Genomic DNA, 19,953 nt, shown 5'->3' on the forward strand with positions numbered 1-19,953 from the left:
TTTTGAAGTGAAGGGGACGATACTATGTAATAGTTTTCTTGAAGGGGGCAATGATTTGTTAGAGGTTGAGAAACACTGCTCTAGACCCAAGTTCAAACGCAGCATAATTAGCACCCTCTCAACTTGACAAAGGTGGGTTTTCAATGTAAAAATATTAGACTTAGAATAGTAGAAATTAAATTAAAATAAATAAATAATAAAAAAAATACTAAAAAAATCAATAAATAATAAATGAATGAGTAAATAAATAAATGCATTATAAGTATTTATGAATTTAAAAAAAGGAAAAAAAAGTATACACAAGAAGAGAATTGAACCCAAGCATGCAAGCGTACGAGTCAGGAGCGTTACCACTCACATCACAGCACGCTCAAGCGGAAGTACACATAACTTGTATATAAAGTGCTAAAGAAAACTTTAAGTATGTTTTCCTCGATTATATTTAAGTTTGCACTTCAGTATTTTACAGGTAGTACACTCACATGGTGTACTACCTCCACCAAAGATCATCAAAATCTGTTTCCCCAAAGCCGTAGGGTCTCCTTGTGAGATTATTTTAAAATTTAAATATTTAGATTTCACTGAAATCTAGTCTTTTAGATAATTTTTTTACATTTTACAATAAAAATAATTTAAATTAATTTTTGGTTAATTTTTTATTAATTTATTTTAAAGGAATTATATATATTGAAAAATTCCAGTAACTTTATCACCATATAAATATATAGTTGTCATATAGTGATGACTTTCATGAGAATTTATTGTTGGTTTATAAAAAAAATTTTTGAGTTATTATGTAAAAAGCATTTATTTTTTTCATTTCCTTAAACTATTTTCTAGGATTTTTTTAATTATTTAATATTCAAGTAGATACTTTGATTTCAAAGAAAAAATATAAAGATGTTTCATTATGTAATATGTGTTTATATATAACAGATACAACTAACACAATAATTATTTCAAATACCCAATGAACAGCCAGATTCTTTATTGGGCTATAAGGCTAATTATTACATTTAATAAGAAGTGGCAGCCTGGTGACTTGTCTCATGCCATATTGCTTAGTAATTATTTGGCCTTACAGCTTGATAAAGAATTTGGCTATTTGTTAGGTATATGCATTTAACAAAAAGGAATCTAAATTACATTTAATTATAAACAAATTACTGTCCAATTTATTGACATTATAATTTTATGATTTACTATAAATTTATAGTTATTGCAATTTAGAAAGTAGAGTTACATAGGTATGTTATCAATTATGCAATCCAGATCTCTATTCTAATCTCTTCTTCTGAGCATTAATTTAGAATAATTTATATCATTGTTTTCCAAACTTTCCAGCTATGCACTGATAGTTTCCAATAATTTTTCTTGAGGTACATCCCAAAAATACAAATACAGTTGACTTGCCTTAAAACAAACACAGATAAAGCAAATTTTCCATTACCCTGGCAAAACACCATTGTCACATTAATTTTTATGTGATAAAGTAAACAAAAATTTTACCAGAATTTGTTAAACAGAACTGTAAATTACCTTCACAATCCCCAAGAAATAACCCCATTTCCAATAGTAACCAACGGTTACTTTTTACACTTTTCAATGGGAACAATAAAAAGTGGTACAGTACTGTAGAATGTTCCATTTTGAGTAGAATAGATTTTTCTTCTCCTAGTAAGCAAAGATGGTTTGATCTCTGATTATAGAGTAATTCGAACATCTGGTTTTAGCAGACCATTCTACTGTACTAAGAAAATAGGGGTTGCAATTTAATGACTCCACCCCTTTAAATGGATGGAGTCCTATCCAAACACTTGCTAGTGTGCATATCAGGGGTGTATATAGTGGTGCCAGGTTTGGCTGCTTTGTGCCAAATCTGCCTCCTTTGTTACTCTCTTGGCACCAAAAATATTTTCTACTTTTTCAAACAATCTTCAACAGAAAAAATTATAGATTTCATTTAGCTTTGTTTTGGTTAGCCACTTTGACACACTGCTCCACACTTGAATACCATCTCTTCATTTTATTTGATTTGAAAATCATTTAGATCATTAATTTATTTTTGTAAATAAATTTAATTTTGTTTAACTGTATTTATTAAATTAATTAAAAATATAATTTACAGATTTTGATTGCTTATTAACCCTTAACTTCATAAATTATACAACCTTGACCCAAAAAATTGTTAATATTAATTTTTCAATAAAGCAAACTAAATACTGGTCTTCCTAGTGATTTTTATTAATGCAAGTTTGACTGTATATTGCATGTGTTATAGTTTTATTACAACTATCACACACATGTGATAGTTTTATTACAACTATTGTACAAGAATCATGAACATGGTAAGATACTACCATGTTCATGATTCTTGTACAATAGTTTAATTAATATTAAAGTTCACATATAGATGAATAAAAATTTTTTAAATGGCAAAATAGACTCTACTCCAACAGATCTTTCTTTTTAGACAATTATCAGAATTCAGAGACAGATTTTATAATTGTATAATATAAGGGTTTCTCAAATGAATCATAGACAGGATTTTATAAAACATATTATGTCACTGGTCACCATAGTAGGATTGTGTATACAACTTAATGACAAAGTTGCATTAGCTGCTATTGGAAATCACCTCCTGCACTCAGACATGCCCCAACAAGATAAATGTTTGTGTATACTCTCCACAAAGAAAGAGGAAGGCTACTGGATGAGCTATTCATTTACAGCTGTTCAGACTTTGTTGTCAGACTGGATTCTGAGAACTTGATAAATTTTTTTAAAGGTCTAAAAACATGGAAGTATCAAGGCAACATATTGAGGCTGTAAGACAGATGTTGCAGAACAATATCAAACATAGAAGGTACTGTAGCCTTATGTATGCCATTCAGAGGGATCCTACCTTTTTTCTACTGTTTATCTCCTCTCCCTCCTTCCCATCCCCTTTCCCTTACCCTCTTTTTTGCTGGCTAAACACTTCATGTACCACTGATGTTTTTCATGTATGTATGTATGTATGTATGTATGTATGTATGTATAGATGCTGCAGAACTTCCCATCCAAACTGTTGGTGCATCCACCTTAAAGTCCCAATACATCATCTTGCTACTTCCGTATCTTCAGATTGGACTTTTAAGGAAATTTCTGAAAGGTTGTAAAGTTTGAGCAGCTCTAACTGAATGGTCATCTGGCAGCCTTCCTCTTTCTTTGTGGAGGATATACACAAACTTGTACCACATTGGGACACATCTGAACACAGGAGGTAATTAGGACCTTATAGTAGCAAACACAACTTTGTCATTATGCTGTATAGACTCTAATTCTGCTATGGTGACCAGTGACATCATTTATTTTATATGGTTTATTTGAACAACATTTGTAATTTTACCAAAATTTTAGCAAACTTTAATGTTGCTGTTTGCTTTATTACTGCAAATATTATATGAACAAGTTTATAGGAAAGAGTTATTAGCTTGCTTAGTTATTGGAATATACTGAATTATGTTCACAAATTTTAAAAGCTTAAATTGTTTGGCAATTAAGCTTTGCAATTATTATATTTTTACTTATTATATATAAATTGTTACTTTTGATATTATAAAATTAAAAATGAACTTCATATAATTATTTTTTACTATGTGTAGTGCCAGCAGTTGCATCTGTTTCTGTTAATACTACAACTGTTACTACTACTAATGTAACATCTCCTACTGCATCGTCAGGAGTTGTATATAGAAGAAAAACAATTCCATGTAAGTTTTATCATTATCATAATAAATTATACAGTAGATAATGTAAAAAATTATAATTGTAAATTTTTAAAATAACTTTACAAAGTAATTTAATAGAAAGGAAAAACTTTTTAGGTGATATTTAAGGGTTTAAATAGAAAAAAATTTTTTTGTGTTGAATTAAATATATCAAAAATTTTTCTATGCATGTATAGAAATATAATATAGCAGTACCTTGGTACTCAAACTTAATTCATTGCAGGTTGTTTGAGTGCCAATCTGTTCCAGTAATGAGTGAATTTTTTCCATAAGGAATTATGTAAATTAGATTAATTCATTCCAGACCTCCCGAAAAGACACTTTTAAAAGCATTTTAACTAGAGTTTAACACCATTTTAACAAGAAGTTTACAATCCCAACATGCATAAATCATTTTAAAAAAACCTTAAACACAATTAATAGATGAAATAAATGCAAATTTATTCTTACTTTCTTTTAACTTTAGAAAGTTGATGGCATATGTGAGAATGCGAAAGCAGAGAACCATTTTATTTGATAATTTATTCATCTTATTTACTACAGTCTTAGATTTCCCACATGATAAATAATATCTATGTAATATTCTGGTATTTTTGAAACCGTGCCAGTAATTTTTAGTAATTCGAACACAAATCAATTATTGTATTTATTCAGACACTTGGCAAATTAATCAACTGAATAAACTTTAATGATGAGATTTGCCAACTGTCTGAATAAATACAATAATTCATTTGTGTTCAAATTACTAATCTATGTATTGTGTGGGAAAGGGAAGTAGAACTTTCCTTAGAACATTCTTATCTAATTTATCTGAAGCACATCTGTCTCTTGCGTCAGATATGTGTCCAGTCAGACGATCGGAATCCTATAGTCTGATTGGTGAGAACTGAGAATAAATAGGGGAAAAATTCACAAGTTTGTGGCAGTCAATAGAAACCTGATATTGCCATAATTGACGGCAGTCCACGAAGAAAACTTGCCATATTAGCCACAGTTCATTACCAGAAGGAAGCTGCCATACGAATAGCAACAGAAGATAGCCCTGCATTCATCTTGCATTCTCAAAGTTTGATCTACTGAGGTATTATCATTATTTTTATCGATTGCAAACTCTCTCTTTTATTTTATTTCAAGGTGTATCTTAGATTTAGAGGTTCAATTTGCGATAGGTTATATTAAGTGTCTTGATTTATGTATCTCTTTGTGTTAATTTTATACATTAAATTTTTTATTGTTATTGTTAACGTGTTGATTCCCTCAGTTATTTAAGTATGGACATTCACTCCACTAATATCGGAACTTGCCTGCAACTCCTCCCCACTCACATTTAAGACCCTCCTATATTCTAAGCCATCCAGTCACACTGTGAGTGAGTCTCATGACTTGATGATTAGAGGGCAATCTGCCCATCAAATTTTCACACATATATAGAAGGTGGTGAGGAGGGTGAAGCAGAAAGGAGATGTTATTGTTTGCAAGACTGACTTTTTTTTTTTTTGCTTTGGCTGGAAATACCCATATGCAATACAGAGTGGCAAAGTACACTTATTAATTTTAGCAATAATACAAAGATAGGCAACTACTTTTAAATTAGTTACTCATTTTTATCATAGAAACTTTTTTATGTATGGCAAAATTAAAGTTAAAATAAAAACATTTATAATTAACTTGAAAATTAATTCTAGCAATTCATCTTTGTTTGTCTGAGTGCTGAGCAAATGGATGTTTACAGAGTGATTCCCCCCTACTAATATGTGTTCGAATACCAACTTGTTCAAGTTGAGTACAGTTTGAGTACCAAGATGCCACTCTATATTGCATATTGCATAATGATCATTTTAAACAAATTTTGCATTGTAAACAACTGAAAAATAGATTAATGTGTGTATGATTTTTATGATATTTATTACAAAAAAATATTAATTTGATTTAGCAAAACAAATATTCAGAAGAATAATATAAAATATTTTCTAAAAGAAGAGAGTAATATCTTGATTAGTACTTAAAATGCATTCCTAGCAAATGCAGTATTAACCAAAATAGTACTATACAACATCATTATGATATTAAATAAAGCAGCTATGATTCTGACTAGATTATTTTTATTTATAATATTGTATAAGATATGAGAGATTTTCAATTTTAAACTTGGATTAATACAGCAATATACATTTATTAATAAATACAGTAAAATTTCATTGTAATGAAAATACCAGTATAGTTAATTTATTTTCAGTCTCCTACCAATTCACTAATAAATGTAAAAATGTAATAATATAATATAATCTTAATGTATCTTAATGAAAAAATACTTATGATAACTAGTAATTATTAATGTAAAAATATTTCAGAACAACAATTATCACAGTAACAAAAATTTCAGTTAATATAATAAAATTTCAACCTTTTATAAAAGAAAGTGATCATTATAACAAAGTCTGTAAATATCATTTTTTTTGTCAATGGATATTATTTTGATATATATCTGATAACACAAATTTTAATCATAACTGTGAATATAGTTCATAACATAGTGTTATTTCTGTGTCATACAATTATCAAAAATACTAATCTTGACTTTATCTAATACTGTAGAAGATAGCAGCCGGATGGTCGAGCGGTCAAGGTGGCAAGGTCAAGGTACTTCTCTGGGTGACCTGGGTTTGAATCCGAATGGGTCGAAAAATCCCCAGGAATTTTTCGGGGGGTGGTCTGTTTGGATTTGTCGGGCCCCGTCCCTCACCACTCAGCATCCCCATTGTGGGCCTGGCTGAACCCATAATGGGCTTGCAAAAAGAGGCCCTCTTAGTGTCCACAGGGTGGAAAGAGTTAAAAAAAAAACTATGGAAGATGAAGTTAAAATTATTATTTTGGGCACTATTTTATCTATACTTCAATATTTGTGGGAGACATAACTTAAGTGGGGGTGGAATAGGGGAGAAACAGAGGTCTTCTACATGGAAAAATTAGTAATTGTTTTGTAAATGGTATAACATTGGTTCCCTAAAGGACCTAAAATCTCTACTACAGGTTTCATATGAAAGTTACATAAATGGGTATATTAAGGACTAGCTGTTACCCATGATTTCACCCACATGGATTTTACAAGCAAACACCATTTATATTCAGTATTTCAACAACCACAGTAATTGTTATAAAACACCTACCGTTGAGAATGATGAGAATTGCTAAGAATCAAACAAACTGTTTTCAGTTTTTAAACGTTCCAAAAATTTGATCAATCATTCTATAATTGAACCAATATGCAATAACAAATTCAAATTTAAAATGGTTCAAACATTTGGTTAAAAAATCAAAATATATAAAAATATTTATAACAATGTCTGAAATGCTATCAATTTAATATACCTAAGTACTCAATGAAGGCTAAATGTAGTTGAAAACAAAAAATCACATCTAAAATAGTACAGTAGAAGCTGTTCTTCAGGTTAAGCATGGAGGAAATTTCCCCATGGGGAAAGCCTCTCTCTTTCCCCCATGGGGGAATTTCCAAAATCCCTTCTTAGTGTGCGTTTTCATGATGTACTCTAACTGTGTACCAAATTTCACCTGTTTAGATTCAGCGTTTTGCTCTGGGTGATGATGAATCAGTCAGTCAGTCAGGACAAGTAATTTTATATATTTAGATTTATCTTTGTTTCATTAATACAAAGGTCATGTAGGGTTTAAAACAAAGTAAGTTTTAATGTATAATACACATTGAGGACAGAAACTGTAATGTTTGTGTGCTAGCACAAAACAGAGGGGAAAAAATCATGAAAAACCTGACCATGATGCTTGCTGTTTGCATTGGATTTTGTTTATATTGACAACTGAATTTTACTTGAATGTATATTGTATTATGTATACACAGTTTCTGAATCTCAACATCACTCAGCTTAGCAGGATCTTCTGTACTTGTGAGCATGAGTTCATTTAATTTTGAGCATAGATTTTATGAGTACTTGCTTGGAGTGCTTTGGGGAAATTTTTAATCTTTGGAAGGGTGATATATAAAAGTTGAAATTTAATTTTTTATTGAAAAATCCTAGCACATTCAATGATAATCTTGAAACTTAATAATTGTTATATTAAATACTTATTATGACAAGAAAGGATTTTATTAGTTGATTTTATATTTCACTGTAAAAGGAAGGACAAGAAAAAATACTGATGGCAAAAATATAATTTTTTAAAAATTTTCTTGTCTTTTCTTATGATTAAAATTTCTAACTATAACAAAAATTTATTTTAATTTATATATTTATGTGGTTTTTAAAGCCCTAATATGAAAACAATTTTTATATATTTCAGCTGGAGATAGAGATGATCATCATATCGTACGTCGCATATCTTATTTACGTGCAACTGCAAGAGATCGTATACATATTGACTCTGATTTTAGTGATGATGAAGGAGTAACAGAGAGCTCTGGGTTTGTTAAATATATAGTAAATGGTTATTTTAATTATAATTGAATCGCAAATATTGATTTAATAAATAATAAACAAAGTTATATAATAAAGATTGTATAATATCAGCTATGTTTTCACCAGTAACTAAGACCTATAATTAAAGATTTGCCACTGGATGTAATTAAGATAAATTTTACAATTGTACAAATATTATGTTTAGATCCAAATAAAATGGATAAAATGGACAAGACTAGGGTCTAAACTTATAGGGCTGATTGCACAGATAAGGTTTTTTCTAAATCCAGTTTGAGTAAAAATGGCATCTGGCAACATGCTTGTTATGCCACAGTTTAAGCTTTGTTTGAAAGACATGAATCGGTGATCTTTGAATGTGGTCTAACTGATGTTTGGAGTAACTTTAGCTATTATGTTTACCACTGTTACTCCCAGCTTTTCGATATTGGTGAACCAGTTGGGTTTCTTTTCATTCACAAAAATGACAGTCTGTGTGTGAATATTTATTATGAATATTTAAAATTTTATTCAACTATTTATTATTGAAGATAAATAGTTATGTATAATTTATAAGTTATAAACAAATTATTATAGCTTTGCAGAATGACTGGCATGCTGCATATAAATGGGAGACCAGCATGCAAGTAACCCCAGGGTTTCTGGCATGCTGGTTAAACTGTTGTTAATTAAATGTTAAAGAAAACATTTTTCTGAGTACAATAAAATAATAGCATTGTAGTTTGACTGATTTAAAATCAAGAAGAGAGTTTTCATTCACAAAACAACTTGTTGACATCAAATTTCACACAAAGCCAATGATAGTGGGGGTAAGCTGAGATAATTTGCAGTGATTTTCCTAAATTTAGTATGTTTATTTTTTGCATTTTTGAATCAAATAACAATAAAATACACAAAAAAATCACTTTCAGAATTCCAAGAGTGTTTTATGTCATTAGAAATAAGACAAAATGAAAAAAATTAAATATATAATGTAGTTTTTGATATAATGCTGACAGTTTTACAGTTTTGAATAAAAACTTGTTCTTTTTTTTATGCACCCTATAGAGAAAGATCTATAACCTGGCATGCCAACATTTCTTGGGATAAACCAACATGCTGGTTTTTACCTTACAGAAATATCTGATTTCATAGTCTCCCTGGATAGACCAGCATGCCAGTCATTCCCCAAAATACAGTATATTTTATCAAATAGAAAATTTAAAAATAGGATTTGTAAATTTGAAACAATAGGTCATTGTCTTAATTTTGTGTTTATTCATATTATGCACACATGAAAGAAAAAAATTAGTTCATGCTTGTTCTAAATGATAAAAATCACAATTAGTGATGATTCAGATCATTTTCATTGTTGATATTTTATAAACAGAAGGCCTCTTATTCTTCTCTATACTCAGTTTGGGTGGTTGTTTTCTTTACTAATTTATTTATTGTTCAATTAGCTTAACTGTCTGCCTTAGGCAACTTCAACAAAAAGCAACACATTTGTATCTTGTCAGAATATTAATAATTTAATTTATAATTACTCTTCAATAATGGTTACAAACAGTAAAATCAATGTTATTTTTTTAAAATAATTATTTTATAGGTTTTCTCAAGTAGTAAACATTTTTAGTCTAATAACTTTGGGTTATTTTGATTCCATTTTAAATTGTCAAACATTCAATAGATAACTTGTTCCACAGTTAATAATTGACCTTCTTCCTTCAAATGCTTGATTTTTTATTTAGTTCAGTTCAAAATAAACATGAATCCAGACTTGGAAAATATTTATTAAATTTGAAACTCCTGATCAGAATATAACTCTAAAATATTATTTGATTTTACATTATTCTTTTCTTTTGTCCAGTTGTCTAGACAAATATTGTCTTTGTTGCATTAATAACATCTACACATGAATGCTATCCAATCATAATCAAATTTCTTGTGACGACAGGAGACAAAAATAGCAATTTTCATTTCTGAAAGAGAATGTCTTGGTCTGAAACTGCTACTGGGCAGATCTAGGAAGTTGGTGTTTAAACCAAGTTTTATTTCCAATAGCAATAACACAACTGAAATTTTTTGTGTTTTAGTTTAAAATACAAAACCATGACAATTCCCATTCTTGATCTTGCTGCTTCAGTTCTGGATTTAAACTTTTATTGTACCACTTCCAAATGAATTGTTTAATTTTTTTCCTTGATTTGAGAATATTTATTTTTAATTATAAAAAGTTTGTATAAGTTGCATCATGATGGTATTTGTTTTCCAGCATGTTGGTAAGCTATTTTATCAACAGAGAATTATCCTTGCAGATTTTAGGCAGGAAATTACAGTACTATTACTAGTATTTATTGTTTTCATAGATATGTATTCATTTAAATCTGAAAGAATGTTTAATCAATTTTAATCAGCTGTAGTGACTGAATTCCCCATTTACATTGAACAAAAAGAAGTGTAGTTTGTTTAGTAATAAATATATTTGGCATCTAGGTTAAAGTTTTCAAAATATCATTATATTAGAACTAAATTTTTATAAACTTATTTGACCTCAGACTAAATTTTTCTATATAGTGTGCTGAGATGACATAAGACATTTCCAGTAAAGTGACAAATATTAAATTATTACCAAACTTATTATTTATTCCATAAGTATCTAGTTCTACAGGGTGTCCAAAAAGTTACTGTGCAGTGAGAAATTTGTAAAGACATTAAAGTTATACATACGGTAGTGCATATGAGACCTATAAGTTGTATGCAATGCTGTACGTATAACTGGTCAGCAGGTATAGAATGAACAACTTACAGGTCTCATATACAATACCATATGTATAATTTTAATGTCATTACAAACTTCTCACTGTATAGTAGTTATTCAGACTTTTGTATAATCATCAATAGAATCTGTTCTCATTTCATTGTAAAAGAATCTAAGTGCTACTTCTGATATGTTTTGAGTCTCTTGAAATTATCAGTTCTCACTGATAAGCCAATAAAGCAAATGATTCATTTATCTAGTATGAAATTTTTCAAACAAATTTCTTATTTTTATTGCAAAAAAATGTACTTTTGGGAATTATTCTATAAATATTATAAAAATACAATTATAACAATTATGAATTAAATGCAATTTTATATTATTTAATAATGTTTAATATATTTTGCTAATAAATTGTTAGTTTGTATTCCAATTTTGTTGTTACATGTTTTAATAATTTAAACTATTTGAATTTTTTTAACTTATTCTAAATATTTTAAAATTACATTCTGCAGAACACCAACTGAACAAAGAATCAAAAAATTAAAAGCATTCTTTGGAGAAAAGGTAAATACAATGCATTTTTCTACTTAACAATAGAAAATATTTTATATTTTGAGAATGTTTGATACAGTGAAAAGAAAAACTAATTATGAGAGTAAGTCAATAATTATATGCAATGTAATTATAAAATTTATTATAATGCCATAATGATTCTTACAAGAATAATTTTTCAATGCACTCAGTCATTGTTACTCAAATTCCTTAATTCTAGAAAAAAGTTTTTGGTTAAGAGATGAGCAATGCACAAATCACTTACTTCAGGTCATGTAAAGTTGATAATGACATTTGTGCAACTATTTATGAGAATAGACATTTCCTATATCCAGTGGTGATATTCGAAATATTTAACAAAGGGTTCGCTAACAGAAAATTTTTCCTTAACAATTTTTTTTGCTCAAATGGTACATTAGCAACATTAGTGCAAAAATTGACCTTAAGATACCCATATAAATAAAAAAGATGTATTCGCAAAATTAAGTCAGTTAAAATTTAACATTGTTTATGCCAGAACTGTATTTTTTTATAAATAATGGAAGTTTTGGTTAGGAATAAATACAATACTTTTTCTTGCGATATATCTAATAATAGACAAATGTCATCATCTCTTGAAATACAATATCTTTTTTTATTTCGCTGTCGATAGCCCAACATGTGTTCCGCAACCATTTGTATTTTCTTGCGCGTGTGGGATTGTGGGATCTCTCTTATGACTGGATCTAGTTTCAAGAACTCTCTTGAGTCGATTGTGATTGAACCTCGTTTCAGTCGAGATTGAAACAGTCGAAGGAGGGCGCTCCAAGGCGAACGGGGTAAAATGCTCTATTTTAGTAGTGTTACAGAATATGATATGTATATTTTAAGTAGCAGATAGGCCAGGCATTGCTCGGGCAAAAAGTAACAATAGCGAAGATTAAGATTATTACGTTATAGTCAATCTTATCCGTTTTCAAAGAATGCAAGAATTAGGTCTCCCTGTTTCCAGACCTATTAGAGAATTTTTAGATGGGTTAAAAAATGTTAGATTTCTCGCAAAAACAAAAAAACTGCATCTGCGTCTATAAATGTTACCCATTGTTTTCTCTTAATACTTCCATTGTTGATACTTCCATTGTTACTTAACACTTCCATTGTCAAAGCCTTAATCCTTTCCCTCTCCCCTGGGGAAATTTCAAAAAATCCCTTCTTAGTGTGCATTCTCATGACGTACCCTAACTGTGTTCCAAATTTCAACTTTCAATTCCTAACCATTTGGGCTCTGCGCTGATTATCATTATTATTATTATTATTATCAACCCGTCTCGATTATATATATGGATATATTTTTTAAAAGAAACTAAACCACTCAACTAACATTTTTGAGAAATGTTACGTGTATTTAACAAGGTTTGGAAATCTTTGAAAATGTTAACAACGGGTTTGGCCGAACCTGTGCGAACTCGCTGAATATCACCACTGCCTATATCTAAACAATATTCCTGTATTGCACTTTGATGAATTTTTGGCCCCTCATATATTCTCAGCCTATAAAAAACCAACTTGCTACTCTTGGAAAGAGTAGCAAGCTGGTTTTTTAGGCTGTTGGTATGTTGTTAACTGTATTTATTGCTCTTCTTTTTACAGTTGGAAAGAGGAGCAATAGATATAGTTAATAGCATACCAACAAGATAACTGACTTAGTAAATTTGTATCAGGTGACTAAGAAATAACATCTAATTGCACATATGCAGTAAAAGAAATTATAATATAGTAATAGAAATTACACTGCATGTAATTTTTGACTTACTCCAAATATAAAAAAAATTTCCTAAGTAGCAACAAAGACACTCACAACCTTTTTTTAAGCAGCAAAAACTTTTTAATAATTAATGTTTTTATTCTTATTGAATAAAATCCCATCTTCCATCTATGACCATCTATAAAATGACCATCTTCAGGTCTATAAAATTACATTGTAAATGTAATGATTAATACACAAGATTTACAATGTTTGATGGAATCATGGTAAACCTGAAGATAGTCTTTCAATAAGACCAAAAATGTTAATTACTAAAAACTTTTTGCTGTTAAAAAAGTTGAGTGTTTTAGTTTGACTGTACATTTCTTTTATTGAGTTAATTTTATTTCTTTTTTATACTGAGAAAAGCTGTAACTGTGAAGAAGCATAATTAACATATTTTTAGCATCCTCATCCTTTTTCTGTATGAAAGAATACAATTAATTAATATTTAAATTAATGGTCTCTTTGGAATTTTGAGCATCACTAATACTTTTGACTGTTACAAATTTATTTAGTGAGAGAAGAAATTCTAAACCCAGTAATTCACCATGGCAGTCTGTTTATATACTATTTTTAAATATTAAAAATTTATTTTTGGAATTACCAATTTTATCATAAGAATCTCATATAACTTATTACAATTGAAAAAAATGACAAAAAATAATTTTAAGAAATAGACAAAACTATTTAAAATTGTTGTTCTACTATTTTTACTTTCCCAGCTGTTATATATAAAAGAGGAAAAGTATGGCAATCGGTCAAAAAAATGACCTTCCCAGATTTTTACAGTTTTGGACTTGGAGCTTGAAATGTCAAGAAATGCAAAAACATTTGGGGGTAATTTCTGTGTAGTGGGCATGATTTTGTTCACCCTCTTTGAAGCTTAATAACTTATGTGCTTTTTGTTCAAAATTTCTGAAATTTTGCAGGGAGGTTTGTTTATTGGGAGATTGATGCTATTAAATTTTGGTAGTTAAAAGTTGAAGGATGGGGAGATAATGGGGATCATGTGTATTTCCAGTAAGGTTGTACTTAATGATGATTTTATTTGTTATTGATTGGGTTGCAGTTTGAAAAAATTGTAGACCTATAAATTCCCACCATTATCCAGGTCTGGCATTTCTTAATCGCGAGAACAGAGTTAGATGAAAGACAAGACCAGATGTGGAAAGTTTAGGGGCAGGAGGCCTCGATTAATTATATATGAACTTCCAATGCAAACTGGAAGTCACATTATTTCAATTTCAAAAATTTATCCTCGAAAGGAGTTAGATAGATGTCCAGCTTGACTCTATTGCTAATGGCAAACTATGATGTACAGGGGCAAGACACTACTAATTTGAGTGGAGAGCCTATATTTTAAATGAAATAAACTAAAAATATGATTAAAAATTGCAGCCCGGCATTGTGATGATGTCACAATAAATAATGCTTGTTAGCATTTACAATTTTTTTTATAAAATTCATCCCTACCCTCAAAATTAAGCTTTTTTCCATTTTAATAATAGTTAAAAATATAAAAAGTTTTAAAATAAAATATGATAACAACACCACAAAAATTTTAAATGTTGCTGATTTATTTTTTTTAATAGTTTATTAATCAGAAGAAAATAACTTAAGCCATTAAATTTGCACTTCTACTTTTTGGCTGTTATAACATAACATGGGAAAGTATTGTAATTATGTCAAGTTCGACCTTCTGGGTTTTTTGCTAATCTAGGTGTCTTGAAACCACTGAACCCAAAAAAAAAGGAGGATTTGTGTGTTAGTTGGTTGTTGATGTCTATTTCAGTTAATATTTCAGGATGAGGTAAAGATGGTTAAGAAATGAAATTTAGTATGGTAACTTGTATATAAGGAGCATTGATGCTATTAAATTTTGGAGTACCGAACTTAGATGGGGAGATGGAAGGAGGGTCACATGTCATATCTTGAATGGAGTGAAACTTAATGAAAAGTTTACTTGTTATTGGCATTTTTAAAAACTCATTTCTACCCTTAAAATTAAGCCTTTTTTGACTTTTTACAATAATTAATAAAGTAATAAAAAAATTTATAATTGTGAGATCAGAGTGGTAAACACTCACTCAACTAAACAGGATGGAAAATTTATTGAAAAGGAAGATTCATTCTCCTTTTCTGTCAGGCTTTTGACACTAGTTAGAAAAGTTTATCACGTTCTAACTCACATTAAAATGAATTAGTTAGTTTAAATTTGTCCAAGTGGTTAAATGCAAGATGTTATAATTTGACGATGGAGTTAGGCAAATAAACAAAAATATAATAGGAAATTAAACATATTTATTTAAACTACTATAATAATGTCTATACAGGAAAATAAATATGTCACGTTAGAGAGTTAACATATACTATTAAATCGTTACCTGGTACAGTACATAATGTGGAAGTACTGTGAGGACTTGTAACATTTTGGAAATGGCAGTGAAGACTTTCATAGACTTACATTCCTGTACTTGGTGAGAGCACCAAAAATAAGCAGGAACTTAATCAAAGGGCTAAAGAGTAACTATAGCCTATGACTAGAAGCATGGCTGTACATGATCAAAAACATTCATTGAAGGTGAAGAGTCACCTTATATACAAAATGGATTGACCAATGAGGATGTCCACAAATTCTTGCCCTTTCTGTTACTAAAGGAAATTGGATGCTTGTGAGCCGATATTCAAATGGCAACTATTATTTTTGAGGGAACAATTCACTTCTTCCCACAAATCATATAGGAAGTTGTAAATTATATCATATTTTTATAGTATTATTGATGTGATCTTTATTGAGTTTAAATAGTATTGTTAACTTTTCAGCAGTTTTATTATTATTATTAGCTCTACTTTCCTTCATTTATGAGCTTTTTGATGGAATCTTTTCTGAATTCACTAATGAAGTTGATACTCTGAATTGTTAAAAAACCTATTCACAACTCTTCATTGAAGTTTATATGATTTAGAATTTGCATGTTATGACATCTTAAAAAATATTAGTTATATTCCATTTGTATATCTTTTCAAAAGTAGATTTAGAGATAGCAAAATTATTTTTAAGAAATAATCTTGCCATACAAGTTATCTGATTTCCTTAAAATTATTATTCTAAACATAATATTGTTTAATTAAAACTGTAATTGAAACTTTATTTATGAATCTTTGTTTTATACATATTATAAACTTTTCGTGTTTATAATATAAACTGTAGTATAAAATTTATTGAACTTGTGCTTATTGAAATGAAATGATGTGTTAACATGCAAGTAGAAAAATCATATTCTGCTAACTGCTCTTTTGTATGTTGCTGAGAGAAGCAGATGAGTTGAATGGCAATAATTTCAATAATTGTGTTTTAAAATTAATATTTATTTTTGAAATATGATTTCAGACACCAAAAATTAAGCAAGCTATTGATCCTGCAGTAAGTTCTGAAGAAAAAGATGATGATCCTTTTGTTCATCAAGGCTGGTTCATATGTAAAATTGTAAATTTAGAAGGAAAAGTATGTTTTACTTTATATACATTATAATTATAATAAAATAAAATTTATTTATTGTAATACTTGATTATTTTTAATTAAATAGTATTATCTGTTATCAAACAAATAATGATCAGTAACTTTGACAAAGCTATAAATATAAATAAAGCTATTAGAAGTAAAATTAATTATCATTTTCAAATTTACTAATCTTAAATTAATTAAAATAACTTCATAAAATTTAATATCATAATAAAAATCTACATAATTAAATAATTCTAAATTAAATTAATGTCATATTAATTTATAAATTTAAATATTATTTCTCTATATTGTCATAAAATGATGCTAAGAACCTTTTAGGGAATACTGTAGATTAGCCATGTGTGCAGCATGATCGAAAACACTTTTCTCCTAATTTGTATTTTATTTTATAAATATTTCTTTAAATTGACTTCATCAATAACAAATTTGCAGCTAGTATATATAAATTTTTCTAGACAAGAAACTAATATTCTTAATATAGATGTTATATGTAGATTCTTCACACATGCTTGCTTTATTTTCAAAATCAAATATTTTTGAACTTTTCATCTTATGAAACTTTAGTTTCATTTGATAATAAATATCATTTGATGATAAGTGCAAATAGAGACATCTAATTTTTAACTTTTCTTTTAGTAATTAATTAAAAAATTAAAGATAATTATTTTAAAGGTAGATTTATTGTTGTTTTTAGGCTTAAAAATACTTTTTAAAAACTTAGTAATGTTCTTAAATAAAATAGCTTCTTTTCTTAAGTATACAGTAGAGCATCGATTATCCAAATATCGATCAACTGAAACATCAATTAACCGAAAGCTTTCCATTCGGCAAATTTAAATTTCCGCTAGTGCTGTGGTACTGCAAGCTTTGGCTATGTCTTGGGCTACTCCAATATTATTTTTGTTGGTGTTTTAGCTGGCAGTAATGGCGCGACCATGAGAGGGTACTTAAGGATGCGCCAGGATTTGAACAAATTTCAACATGGAATAGGTTAATATATTTTTTTGTACATAATTGGTTATTTGAAAAATCGATTTTCTGACCAACCCCAGTCCCCAACTGATTCGGATAATCAATGCTTTACTGTATTTTCTATTATCATTATAATGAAAAGGAAAGAAATTTTACACAAAAAATAATTTCTAGCTTACAATGCAACTATAACAAAGAAATGCTTGCATTTTTATAAAAATATGGATTATATGATTCAAGGGAGTTTAATTTAAAGAATAAACTTGACTAGAATTTGTAATATCATTATCAGTTTTAGTACGTTTAGTGTTTTTATTGTTTGTAAAGATCTTGCATTAATCAAAAAGGAATATAATTTTTACTTGCACAAAGTTGTTTTAAGCAGATTTTATTAAATTATAGATAGTATTTGTGAAAGTTGAAAAAAACTATCAGGTTTAATTTTAATTAATATTTTATTATACAGGGCAGCCTAAACTCAGTTAATCTTTTTAAAATAAGAATTTTATTACAGTTTCTATTAACAAAATTTTTAAAAAAATGTTTCAGATAAGATCCTCAATGTTCAATAAATAATTTACAGCATTCTAATATATTGTTATAAACTTTTAGTTATTTATATTTTTTGATTATCTTAATCTGGATAAATTATTCCTGTTCTTGTTTCTTTCAAATTAAAGATTTTAAGTTACTCAACAAGCAGGAAGGTTAACTTCAGAAACTTCACTATTATTTCTTTCATTGTTGCATAATTTCTATTATGTTTTCACTAGTTTCATAAAATAAATAAATATGAATCATAAACTTTGTTTCATTTCATATTTGTAAAATATTAATTCAAACTATGTAATGTGTACTCATTTGTTTGAAACCAAATCATAGAAAAAAATGAACAAAATTATTGTGACATCATAATGCTAGGCTACAATTTTTATTTAAATGAATTGAGACCTCTGGCCCCTAAGCTTTCCATATTTAATCTCGGTTTTCATCTAACTCAATTCTCAAGATTAATGAAGGACAGACAGACAATAGCGGGAATGTATAGGTCTGCAGTTTGAAAATTGCAGTCCTATAATAATAAAATAAAATATTCTTGTTAACTGAGTTTTGGGCTGTTCTGTTATAAATTAGTAAAGATGTTTACTATAACATTTATCCAGGTACAAAAGAGATCTTTCCAGTTTTGCATGAGTATATGCATATGGTGCATTAGTTCTGCTGCAATGTTTACAGTAAAATAAATAAATTCATTCAGAAAAGAGATGCATGTAAATAGTACAGTACAGTATTTATCCAATAATATTTAAATTTTCTGTCTCTCCAAAATGCAAAAATAACAGAAAGGAATCATTTAAAAAACTTTAGCATAATGTACAAAGAATTTCTGACTGTAAAGGATGAAAACCAACGTTGCATGAATTAATACAAAACACTTATCTTTATTTTGCTATAGTACATTGTTCAACATGACTGCCATCAGTAGCAGTAAGAAGACATAGATAGTGGTATTACAGATGGCACATAGCATATCTTGTGTCATTAAAGGCTTCTCATTTGCCTCTACAGGAAAAAATCCAATGTGGTCAAATCCATGGAATGCCATGGCCATGGAACAGGATTACTTGATTTTATACTGTTGATGCTAAACCACTGTTGCACTTCTGCCTAGGAATGAGCCAGTGCACCATTCTGCTGATATCAAATCTTCAATTACAAATTATCAAGCCATTCACCCATCATATTAAGATAGAAATCACTAGTCAGGATGTTGTAGATCAGTGGTAGTCAACCTGATCCTTCTGCCCACTAGTGAGTGTTCCAGCTTTCATGGTGGCCGATAGGGCTTTTGTCCAATACTGAAGCACTTTCCTTTTTTTAATTTAATTGACTATTTAAAAACTTTGAAATAGATTTTCATAAAATTTTTTAGTATTTATATTTAAATTTCTGAAAATATACTATTTATATCATCCGTGCATAAGTTTAGTTCATGTTACGTAAGTGAAACTAAATGATGCTACCACAGCCTAGCATTAAACTGGCCATAGTCAGTAATTTCTCTGGTCAGTAATTTTCTCTGGTCAGTATGTAGTTAGGTTTGTGAGAGTAAGTTTGCCTACAGTTTCAAACAAAATATCTATATGTATATA

At 28.8% G+C, this 19,953-nt stretch overlaps 1 protein-coding gene across 1 annotated transcript in view; it reads left to right on the top strand.

Annotated features, from left to right (window-relative positions):
- Positions 1–19,953, top strand: part of LOC111641761 — a 131,157-nt gene that overhangs the window by 66,173 nt on the left and 45,031 nt on the right. Inside the window, exons 9-12 of the mRNA XM_023387974.1 lie at positions 3,648–3,755; positions 8,088–8,208; positions 11,477–11,528; positions 16,694–16,831. Coding sequence (XP_023243742.1) covers positions 3,648–3,755; positions 8,088–8,208; positions 11,477–11,528; positions 16,694–16,831 — 419 coding nt within the window. The remainder of the gene's footprint in view (positions 1–3,647; positions 3,756–8,087; positions 8,209–11,476; positions 11,529–16,693; positions 16,832–19,953) is intronic.

The sequence above is a fragment of the Centruroides sculpturatus genome, unplaced genomic scaffold (assembly GCF_000671375.1).
Source record: "Centruroides sculpturatus isolate CEXI.00-Female unplaced genomic scaffold, Cexi_2.0 scaffold660, whole genome shotgun sequence".
NCBI lineage: Eukaryota > Metazoa > Arthropoda > Arachnida > Scorpiones > Buthidae > Centruroides > Centruroides sculpturatus.